At 35.3% G+C, this 12108-nt stretch overlaps 1 protein-coding gene across 2 annotated transcripts; it reads left to right on the top strand.

Annotated features, from left to right (window-relative positions):
• Positions 1–252: 252 nt before the first annotated feature.
• On the top strand, positions 253–7168 carry LOC115992228 (protein Brevis radix-like 2). Of its 2 annotated transcripts, none has more exons than XM_031116324.1 (6): positions 253–699; positions 867–1129; positions 1634–2010; positions 4805–4940; positions 5463–5857; positions 6782–7168. In XM_031116324.1, the coding sequence occupies exons 2-6, from the start codon at positions 1007–1009 to the stop codon at positions 6858–6860; spliced, it is 1110 nt and encodes a 369-aa protein (XP_030972184.1). In that variant the 5' UTR covers positions 253–699; positions 867–1006; the 3' UTR covers positions 6861–7168. The 2 variants fall into 2 exon arrangements, with proteins under 2 accessions (XP_030972184.1, XP_030972183.1); XM_031116323.1 differs by having other exon boundaries at positions 253–755.
• Positions 7169–12108: the final 4940 nt, after the last annotated feature.

Below are 12108 nucleotides of genomic sequence, written 5' to 3'. Positions count from 1 at the left end.
TCAAAAGTGAAATTTGACAGCAACTTGTTGACAGACACAACAATTAAGAAATTCTATAATAAAGTTAAAAGTTAAACTCATTGTAGTCTTATTTGATAAGGACTTTGGTAAAAACAAAGCGAGTAGAGTCGCACACTCACACTTTAACATAGACACTAGCCTCTCATTTCAACCTTTTTCAACTTTGTTTTTTTTTTTTTTTTCTTTCATGTTCTCTCTCTCTCTCTCCCTTGTGCATTGGATTGATACATAGGGTGGCGCTTGTAGTGGCGCATGCTTTCAAAAACCAAAAGCACAGACACGCACGCACGCACACACACAAAGCTCACTGTGTGTCACACCCAAATTTTGTTAGCCTAAACACGTCACAGCCAACTTGGCCAAAATAAAAAGAAGCCCAAATCTCAATGTCATAGCCCTATAAAGAAAAAGAAAAAAAAAAAGAGAGGGAGAAAAAGATAGTGAGCGAGTGTGAGAGAGAGAGAAAGTGTGTCTTACTCAATTCTAACTGGCAATGTCACAGTGAATCTGATCTATTAATTATTGGCATTTACTATATTTAAAAGCAAAAAAAATTGAATAGTATTTGAAACTATTCGATCCAAAAGACCCTCACAAATCGCCTGAAACCATGCCCCCATATTAATTCCTCCATTAACGGTCACTTCTACACCTCCTGATCTCTCTCTCTCTCTCAATGTAAGTGTAAGAAACAGAGCCAACTCACTGCCCAAGCCAAGCTATTTTCTCTCAATGTAAATAGCACCAGAGCTAAAGTTTCTGTATTTATTATTATAATCAAAATTTTCATTCATTTTTTCAATGACCCACTAGATATTTTGTGTTAATCTTCTTGTTTTTTCCAGGTTTTGATGCGAAATCTCGAGCTGAAACTCTCTGAGGCATTTATTCAAACACCTTTGGAACGAAGCGAGATCGTTTTCAGAGTTGACAAAAAAGGGCGTTTCTGATCTGAAACTTGGGGTGGGAATTGAGAGTTCCCACGATGCTGACGTGTATAGCTTGCTCCAAGCAGCTCAATGGCAATGGATCTCTGCAACAAAATGACGAAGACAACGCTGTTGGGACTCCCAGTACCAAGCAAGCTGTTAAAGCTCTCACTGCTCAGGTACTATTAGAGTAATATTAGCAGTACAAAGTACTTGTTTGGATTCTGAGAAAATGTGGGAAAATTGGTTTGAATTTTACTGTTTCTTAACAGAGTGTTTTTCACTGTTTGACTTATCACTTATGTGGGTTTTGTCAGTATTTGGTAAAACGTGGAGAATGAATAGAAATAAGAAGACCCAGTTGGTTTTTCTTATGGTTTACTTTGATTTGTAGGCAAACAAACAGAAATTCAGAGACCCAGAATTAAAATTTGGTTTCTTTTTGTTTCCTCTAGATTTCTTAGTGAAAAAGAGAGAGATTTTTAGGATGGAAACAGCGGAAATGGAATAGAATTATGCTAAAGCTGTGACAATGTATGTTTGGTTGAATTTTGAAGCTTTGGAAACCATTCAATGGGAAAATCAAGACCCAATTTTTTTTGTTCTCATTTATTTCTTTTGATTCATTGTATGTGAAAAAGAGGAGGCTTTGGTGTCTAAAGGGTTAGTTGTGTTTTTTTCAGATCAAGGACATAGCATTGAAGGCTTCAGGAGCTTATAAAAATTGCAAGCCGTGTTCGGGATCATCAGTTTGTAATAAGAACCAGAACTATGCAGAGTCCGATGCTGCCTCAGAGTCGGCGAGGTTTCATTATGCGTATCGCAGGACAGGGAGTTCAAACTCCACTCCCAGGGTGTGGGGGAAAGAAATGGAGGCAAGGCTAAAAGGGCTGTCAAGTGGAGAAGGGACACCTGCTTCGGTGAGTGGGCGTACTGAGTCAGTTGTGTTCATGGAGGAAGATGAGCCTAAGGAATGGGTGGCACAAGTGGAGCCCGGTGTGCTCATTACCTTTGTTTCATTGCCTCAGGGAGGGAATGATCTAAAGCGGATTCGGTTCAGGTACTGTCAATTGTTTGGTGTTGATATGATATTTAAGATTCTGATTTAATTTGAGAATGTTCAAATGTTGTGGCGCGGTAGTAATACTTACGGTTAAGTCACTGTGACATTGTCTTTTGTAGTTGGATTTTAGCATCTTTGAGAAACTTTTGCTGTGTATTGCATGTGACTTGTTCATTTGTCACAATCTTTTGTAATATAAGTCATGTGATGGGGCTTACAACTTTGTTGCAATTTCAATAATGTTCTTCAAAGAGCCTTGTAGCTTAATTACATTGCCTCCCCTCCTTTATGAACTATGTGGGACATTCAGGGTTCAAATCCCACCTCCCCCATTGTTGTAACTATCGAATTATTAAAAAAAAAAAGTTCTTTATTTCCCATACCTTTATTAAACTAAGGAAAAATAGTTTAAATATATAAATGTTGACCGCTAGAGTATTGACCGAAATTAGTTGAAACTTGGATCTTTTAATTAGTGATATATATTTGTAACCATTGCTTAAAATATTAACTTTTGTTTAGGTATAGTGTAATTAGATAGGATGCTGTTCAGGAATGGACTGTTTGGTAACTTTCTGAATAAATTACAGAATGATTTATCAGTGAAATAAGCATGGAATAAAGAGCAAAGAAGTTTTTGTTGCACATATGAGCTGATACCTACCATTCTTTGTGTATCATATAAAATTCATAAGCAAAAATTGGATGACCTGTTGAAAGTGACCTTCTGCACTATTGGTTGAATTCTCAAAAGAAATTTGTTACCTTTCTGAATAAAGTAAAATGCAGAAAGATTAATCAGTGTATTAAGCATGGGTTAAAGAGCAAAGAAGTTGCTGTTTCACATGTTGGCTGATACCTACTGTTCTGTGTGTATCATAAAAAATTCACAAGCAAACGTTGGATAGCTGTTGAAAGTGACCTTCTGCACTATTGGTTACATTCTCAAAAGAAATAAATTTTTTTCCATTCTACAAGTAATTCGACTTTGCTTGTCAACTAGTGTTTGTTCTTCTTTGGACTGAAAATTGTGTGCACTATGCTACAATATATTGTCCCCCAGCCCCCACTTTTGAAATATAAGGAGGAAAACTCAAAACAAGCTTAAACTTTCTGCAATTTTTTTGGGCTATAAAGTGATGTTGTGAGGGTTCAGTTGGTGATAACCAGTGATTGCCAAATATAAAAAATTAGTTATTTATCACTGAAAGTTTGTCATATTTTTTTTTTTTTGTTCGGTTTTTGTTTGGGACTTTTTTTTGGGGGGGGGGGGTTGTAATAATAGATTTAAAGTCTACAGTGGCATGGATAATTTCCAAGAGCCCCCCAACACCCATGCACCCACTCACACACACATATTTGTTGTAAAAAGGCATTAGGAATGGGGATGACTACTTTGGTAGTATTTTAACAACTTTTGAACCTTGGATAGTCGGACCATAATCCAGATGGCCAAGTAATGTAAATTACAATGGTATGATTTAAAATAATAATAATAATAATAATAATTTTAGTTGTATTTTCCTTGAAAGACAACTGGCATTGTCTTCGGTCTTTTGCGAGAAGTTTTTACTCATTTGTCTGCTACAGAAATATAAAGCTCAAATAGGATACTGATTCAGAACTGGAATCAACCAAGAGGCTCTTGATTTAATGCAGCCATGGGCACCCCATAATGATTTTGGCTTTATAGTTTTTTAGCTGATAACTATAACTAATGGCATGATCCAGTAGCAAAATAGGTAATTGGAAGTTCATATCTTAGCGTGAAGGTTCTAGTATTTCTACGTGTGTTTTCCATCTGCTCCATTTGGTTAGCTCCATGTATAACTGGTGAGTAGGAGTAGGTTATTGGAAAATATATTATGAATCATCATGATACAATAACAGTAGCTTTTATAAATATTGGTTAAGAGCATTAAGATATTGTGCCTTACCCAGTTTAATATGAATCCCTGTACCCTGAATCGTAGTCTAACAAACTTAAAGCATTTTAATATCATTACTATTTTATTATGACAGTGCTATTATATTATAACAGAAAGGAATGTGTATTATTTTCTTCTATTGGTTGGCTCAAGTGCTCATTACGATTCTTAATATCCTGGAAGTTCAGTTCTGCATTGAAAAACCTGTTATTCTTATTTTAATGGTAAAGTGCCTGGTCCAGCAATGTTTGCTGTTACTGAAGGAGTGCAATTATAGGCTGTTTCATCTTTAAAATCTATTCACTAGGTTTGGATTAATTTTATTGAAGTTTTGAAATCAATATAGTTACTTCGTGTGTTTGTTTATTAAAATGACTGTAATGGTGTAACATAAATATTTTTTATTATACGCCATCTTAGTGTATATGCAGATAATAGTTTCTGAAAATAATGCCCCCAATAAGTGCACTATCTGGTCTTGAGCTGGTTTAGCTGAGCCACATATACCCAAACAATCAAATCAAATAAATTTTTGTGTGTCACTCCACAGGTCCCTAAAATTTGGGGAGGGTGGGCCAGAAATTGGCATGATTCATTTATCAGTGCCTGTATCAGTTTGGAAAATAACTGTTGATCTTGTCAGTAGGTTTTGACTTTAAGCTTGCTTTTCTTGAATCATGTCCAAGCCAGTTGAAGCAGCAATCATGTGTACTTGTTTTCCTCCTGTTGAAGTAGCAATCTCAAAGAACTTCAAATTTTATTATGGTTAAAATCTGTTCATTTTCTTTTCAAGCATTCTTCCAAGAGAGATTTTTAGTAGATGGTTGGGTTGCTAATTATAAATTTTTTGTTAATTTGATCAGCCGTGAATTGTTTAATAAATGGCAAGCTCAAAGGTGGTGGGCGGAGAACTATGACAAGGTCATGGAATTGTACAATGTTCAGAGGTTCAATCAACAGGCAGTCCCACTTCCAACACCACCTAGATCTGAAGATGAGGTGAGCTCTCACCTGATGTAATATGCAAAAAATTATGATGTTGGCAACATAAGGAAAATAATGATAATTTTTCCTTTTCTTTCTATTAATGCTTTTTTCTATTGTTATCACAATTTTCATTACAAAAACTATATATTTGTGGCATGGTATAGATGTATCTGAACTAACTTGACCTGTGTATATCCCGTGTTTGGAATGAATTGATTTTCTTCTCCTTTGCCTTTTGCCTTTTCTTTTTTAGTAAGTTTAATTCTCCTTTTCTTTTATAATCAATCTATTTTATATTATGTTTTGAGGTCACTCTCTCTCTCTGTTCTAAACATTTTAGGATTTTATGCAATTACGTTGTTTAATTTCATACCATCAACTATGGTGATGATTCCATTCAAAGATGGATTGTTGCCTTCAAATCATATAACATATCAGAGAGAATCATCATTTAGTGGAATTGTTTCATCTCAGTGAAAGAGCTAGGATGATCTGTATTACTTGGTACTTATAGTGCTTTTCTTTCTCTTTCAGAACTCAAGGATTGAATCTGCCAGGGCAAGCCCTATGACTCCACCTCTGAGCAAAGAACGCCTGCCTCGCCACTTCCAACGCCCAGGGGGAATGGGTTACTCTTCTTCAGATTCACTTGACCACCACCCCATGCAGTCCCATCATTGCTATGACACATCCGGTTTAGCTTCAACACCTAAACTTTCCAGCATTAGTGGGGCAAAGACAGAGACATCATCCATAGATGGTTCTGCAAGGACTAGTTCGTCAAGAGAGGGAGATCGCTCTGGAGAGCTTTCTGTGAGCAATGCCAGTGATATGGAAGGCGAATGGATCGAACAGGATGAACCAGGAGTCTACATCACAATCAGAGCACTGCCAAGCGGTGGTCGGGAACTTAGACGCGTCCGGTTCAGGTAAGCAGGTTTTGGTAGTGTGGAGAATAAATATAATTTTGAACTTTTCATGGATATGTTAATCTTGTGCTTCCTTGCAAATTTCCTTTTTTGGTATTATAATTCATTACCTTCTGGTGATGTCATCCTGAAACTTAATGGTAGCCTTTATTGTAGTTTTACTATATTCCCTCAGTCAAGTGAAAAGGTTACAGTTTAAGAAGTTCTAGTTAAGAGGATGATAACCCTGTTCTGGCATTTAAGCCCTCTTTAAGTTATAGATAATACATTGAATTTTTTCATGATATAAGATAACAAATTGAATTCACATGTTTTCTTTTTGTCTCTGGAATGCAGTATTATTAATTTATTATATGAATTTTTGACATATATTATCCTGTATTCTAATAACATTTTATATAGTATCTGCTTTTCTTGAATTTAATCTTAATGTGGATGTTTGATTGTCTAGATATATGAAGAAATTATTGATATTATTTTTCTTTCTCCTTTTTTTTCCTTTTCTGAACTTATCAGAGGCGTTTAATGTCCTCAATATATAATTTAGGGATATCACTTTCAGTCAAGGAATGAGACAGTCCTATATGTACTTTATTTAGTACCTGTATTTCCTTTAACATTACTATTGTCCAATGAAAACAAATTGTCTGCATCAGGTGCCACATCCGGATCCCTTGTGAATGTTACAAAACCTATGTTCCTGTGGCTTTAGGTTACACTTGTAAAACCGGTCAGCAAACATGCCATTTGTATAATGGGATTCTTGTCATATTTCTGACTATGAACTCTGATCTGGATTTTGAACTTTTAGCAAGTAGTACTGTAGTACATAATTCAGATTCTCTATCTTATATTCTTAATCCATGTCACATGCAAGTTGAATGAATTACAAAACCTTTATTTTTTATGTTCTTTTTTCTGCAGCCGAGAGAAATTTGGAGAAATGCACGCAAGATTGTGGTGGGAGGAGAACCGGGCAAGGATACAAGAACAGTATTTGTGACTAGGCAGATCTTTGAGATAGTTATGTCTCCCCTTTGACAAATACTCCTAGTTTTCTAGTAACCGTACAAAACCTTATCAACAAACCTTTATATGGCAAGTGTGCCTCAGATACCTCTTTTGGTTAGATATGTATTTCTTAATTGTGGATTTTATATTGTTTTTCTTCTTGGGTGGATGATGTGCAAAATGTTGGTTGCTTTGCAGTGTGACAAGTGGGGGTATAAATTCTAATCTAATGGGGGTATACTTTTTGTTCCCTACCTCTCCAACAAAATGTGTTAATCAAGGTCCAAGAACAATACTATACTCTTGCATGTGTGGTTTTTGTTTTTCTGAAAATTATATAGATGCTTAGTTGAAAGTATGTCGAGTTATAACAGGTGGACCATTCTTTTTCTAATTTCTTGCGGTAAAATTTTTATTTTCTTTTCTCTAATAAGCAGGCTGATTTTGAGGCTATGCAAAGGTGATTGCTGTTGCATTGCTGCTCATTATTTGGTCTGTAGAGAAAGGAGAAGGTAGGTATTTCATGTATCGGATACATTCATCCTCCCTTTTACAGCATGTTGATATCTATTGCAGCATTCGGCCTTTTATGAGACAAAAGTGTGAGATAAGGGAATCAAATCAATCAACACATTTTACTTCCCAAGCATCTCCTTGTCTTCTTGTTCTCATCCTGTTTCCCTCAAGGGAATTGGTAGTCAGAAACAGTCATTGGATTCACTGCTTGATATATATCGTGTAGATGTAATGAGGAAGGGGCCTACTGAGAATATATAATGAGTAACCTTTCCAAATAAAAAGCACTTTATACTTGTACCAAGTGCTGATTACAACGAAATTCTAATCAAACGAGTGTTTGGGCAATCGGCCATAAGTTAGTACTATTTGTTTGATAATGCCATATGTTAGTACTCAATTAAGTACAACAATCATAAATAAAATAAATGGCTTAAACCTTTTCTAGAGACAATAAAGTAACCTTGGTATGCAACTCATCCGCTGAAAGCAACCGTGGCGAAAACCAGGACAAATTTATTAAAATTTACAATAATTTCTAGCAAAGTGACGCAACTCCTAAGGTGGAATTCATGCTCAACTTTTTGCAAACTTGGTAGTATTGAAAGAAGGGAAAGGGACTATATTAGTTAGGGAAAGCTCAAAAAAAGGGAAAAAAAAATAGAGCCTATATTCAGTTGGGAACACATAGGCCACACTTTTATTTTTAACAAAAGTTTCATTAAAAAAACAGAGGTAACCAGTAACAACATCCCTCTTCCAAGTATCCTCATATAGTAGGAGGGAGAGAAGTTTATTACAACAAAAGAAAGAGATATTGAGAGTTGCAACCTTAGTCATGGCATGAGCTACAACATTGCACTCTATTTTAACACATTATGAACATGTAATAGAATTGCAAGCATATATAAGATGTAGGAAGTTATTTAATTATAAGAGAGAGCGAAAGTAAAGTTGAAAGTCCACATTCTTAAGTATTCTTAATTGGCTATTCAAAAGAAAACACCAAAGCGAGGGAAATCCCCTTTCTAATGGCATAGATAAAAACTACTTTTAATGACTATCTACTATAGAACACTAATTTTATTGACAAGATAGATGGCCAAAATGACCAATTTTACATCCCCTCTTCAAAATTGATTCCTTTATAAACTCATAAATGGAAAAGTACTCAATTTAACTATTTAGGAGGTCGATCAATAATACTTTTAGCATGTTCAACAAAGACCCGAAAGTTCAATAAATCAACCCCAACAATAACTAAGTATTTTATATTCTCTTTTAGTTCAAGACACTGAATTTTATTTATTTTAGAGCTTCAAGAAGCTGATTGTGAAACAACATAATTAGGCTGTTTGCAAATCACTTGTAGCATCTCCATATCTACCCAATCACAAATGTACATATGCTTGTTCTAACTTTTGATATAGAATGTCATGGTACTTATTAGTACAACATCCATAGCACTCTCATTTAGGTCGTTAGCACTGGAGATTTAAAAGATATGAATCTAAGTTCTAGCTTGACATGAAGCACAGCACTCGATTAATCTCCCTGCTTGTCCCTTATCAGTTGCATCTACATTTCTAGAGATCAAGAAAGGACTACAACAATCCTCACTATAAAGATTATGTAGGAAGTTATTTATTATACGTTAGCAAAAATAATATTGATAGATAATAATTTTGCCCGATGGACTGTCATTTGTAATTGAGATGATCCTATTTCTATTTTCTCTTTTTCCTTAGATTTTTATCCCTCTGGTATCTTAATAAAATATTCTTGTTCATTAAAATTATATATATATATATAAAAGGATAACATTGGTTGAAAATTGAAAGTCCACACTCTCAAGTATTCTTAATTGGGTATTCAAAAGATAACACCAATGTAAGGGAAATCTCCTTTCTTATAACATTGGTAAATACAACTTGAGTCAATTTGACTCTCTTCTATTGAACACTGCTTTTATTGATAAGATAGATTGACCAAAATGATCGATTTTACATCCTCTTTAACATTGCTTCCTCTATTCATATAATCTCTGTATGACTATTTATGAAGTTGAGAGAGGATATCTTCTGCATCTTGAAGATAGCCATAAAAGTTTTTTAAATAAGTCCTAAGATAATATGGGTATTTCATATTCTTTAACAGGTTAAAACACTGATTTTGAAACAATAAAGCCTTGTTCAGATCACCTGTAGAGTCTGCATACCTACCCAGTCGCAAATGTACATACGCTTGTGCCAACTTTTGATATAGAATATCATTGTATTTACTAGCACAGTATTTTTATGTTGCTCTAGCACTCTGATTTGGGTCTTTAGCACTTAATTCATCAAACTTTTGTTGCAAAATTCTTGCTTGACATGAAGCACAGCACTCGAGTATCATCCCTACGACTTCCTTTGCATCTGCAGAATTTACGTTTCTTCTAGAAAGCGTGCAAAGACACAGTTTGCAATGGTTAAGCTGTGGAGTACTCCTACCACATCCCTCAGTAATGTAAGTGTTACTGTTATTTGTAATTTCATTCCAATAGGTAGGCTGTTGGGTACTACCAAGTTCAGCAGTGAAACTGGAAACTTTTACATTGCAATAGAGAGGCACTGTGGTGTTACCACATTTATCAATGAAATCGTCATTTGTGATGCCATTAATAACTAGGTTCTGCTTTGTTGCTAACGCTACAATGATGAAGGAAAGCAACATTGAAATTCTATGAAACAATGCCATCAGGGGCGTAGCCAGGAATACATACTTGGGGGGGCTGGGTTGTAACAGAGATATACTAAATATAATTCTTAAGTTTATTGGATACAAAATTATCAACTTTCATATATCATTATATACTTGAACATGTTCGGAATTCAACCGAAATTCCAATCCTTATGTGAAACAAACCATGAAGGTTGAAATCGACGACGATGAGTATCATCATTGTATGGATAGACTATATTTTTAGGATGGTATGGACCTTCTATGAGATAAGCTCGTCGGATTTCATCTTGTTTGTTGATAGGAAATTCACATATTTGTTTACGTGTTCCTGGATCACGATCTATCTCTTCACATATTTGTTCATTAGGTATCGAAGTATTAACATTTGTTTCTACAACCATAGGTGTCCTAATTTCTGAATTGCTAACATCTTTTTTCTTAAAGAATGCATCAATTGTTTTTCGTTTACTCATAATTCTTTTAGCTTTAAGAATATGACTCAAAAATTAGCCTGAAAAGAATTTTAAAAAATAAAATATTAATTAGAAATTTTTATTTAGTTATATGAATGTTATTCGTACTCAAGAAAAAAACAAAATTTCCACTATAATTTAAACAGTTAACCCATTTTTAATACAAATTTAATTAATAATAACCCCTCAAACAAAAACAAAAACAATTTAATTAATTTGTCTTTTATAATGTATTAGTTAATTTAATTATATAGCTTTAATTATTGTTGTTTAGCGTAACAATAAACTATATTGCTTTAATTTATTTATCATTAATTATACTATTTTAATTTGTTATATTGTTTAGCCTCTTGTACATATTACATTAAAAGAGCTGAACATTATACATTCCATGTGCAGCACAATAATTAAAGCAGTGTAATGTGTTGCACATTACATTGCTTTAATTATTGTTTACCCGGTCCCGTGAGCCCATCTACCCCCTCCCCACCCCACTCAACAGACAACATACAAGCACAACATGCGCCCCAATCACAATAGTCAGCTGTAATCAGAAAATTTCGCAATGCCAATCACAAATCACAACACAGTAAACACACGTTACACTAAAGACCAACACACTGACTTTTAGCAAAAAAAAAAAGACCAACACACTGACCAACAAAAAGGGAAAAGATAAAGCCAAATTAAAAAAAAAAAAGACAAAAAAAAAAAAAAAAAGTAAAAGCCAGCCAATAAGAGACCGTTCAAAAGAGAGAGAGGCTTATTGAGATGTGAGATCAAATATTCAGATAGACTATTAAAGTTAAAGAATAAAGAGAGAAGCGTTCCATTTCATTTTTTCATTCAGTATTTCAGAGAGAGAGAGAGAGAGAGAGAGAGAGAGAGAGAGAGAGAGAGAGAGAGAGAGAGTCAGAGAGAAAAACCTTGAGGGAGGGCCGGACTGCCGGAGGGAGCGACCGGCAACGAGCATCGCTGCACCGGAGCAGAGGCAGAGCTGATCTCCGATGACCGATCTACGATCTGTGGCCGTCTGCGAAAATTTTATTTCATTTTAGTGAGAGAAAAAGAGAGAAAAAGAGAGAAATACCTTGAGGGAGGGCAGAGGCGCAGAGCAATCTCCGATCTCCGATCTGCGATGAGGGGTGAGCGACGATGAGCTGCAGCGTCGCGGCGACGTGACCGTGGGTTTCTGGGTTTGGTTTGCTGGGGTTTCCGGGTTTGGTTTTGGTTTGTGTATTGGGGATTTTTTTTTTTTTTTTTTTAGATAAACACCTCTATCACTCTGTGAGTCTGTGTTTGGTTTTGCTGGAGTTTGATTTGCTTTTGCTGATTTTCTCTGTATAGGCAGTAATATTGGGGTTTGATTTCTCTGGCAGGGACGTGACCAGAGACGTGATGGGTTCATTTTCTGACTCTCTGTATTGATTTTTTTTTTTGGTTGAGAATCTGTGGGCTTGCCGTGAGCGAGCCACCTCTGTCATCTATTGGGCTCACTGTGGGCTTGGCTTGCCGTGGGCTAGGGTC

Source organism: Quercus lobata, chromosome 5 (genome assembly GCF_001633185.2).
Source record: "Quercus lobata isolate SW786 chromosome 5, ValleyOak3.0 Primary Assembly, whole genome shotgun sequence".
In the NCBI taxonomy this organism is placed as follows: domain Eukaryota; kingdom Viridiplantae; phylum Streptophyta; class Magnoliopsida; order Fagales; family Fagaceae; genus Quercus; species Quercus lobata.
This window is presented reverse-complemented; position numbering and strand designations above follow the sequence as displayed.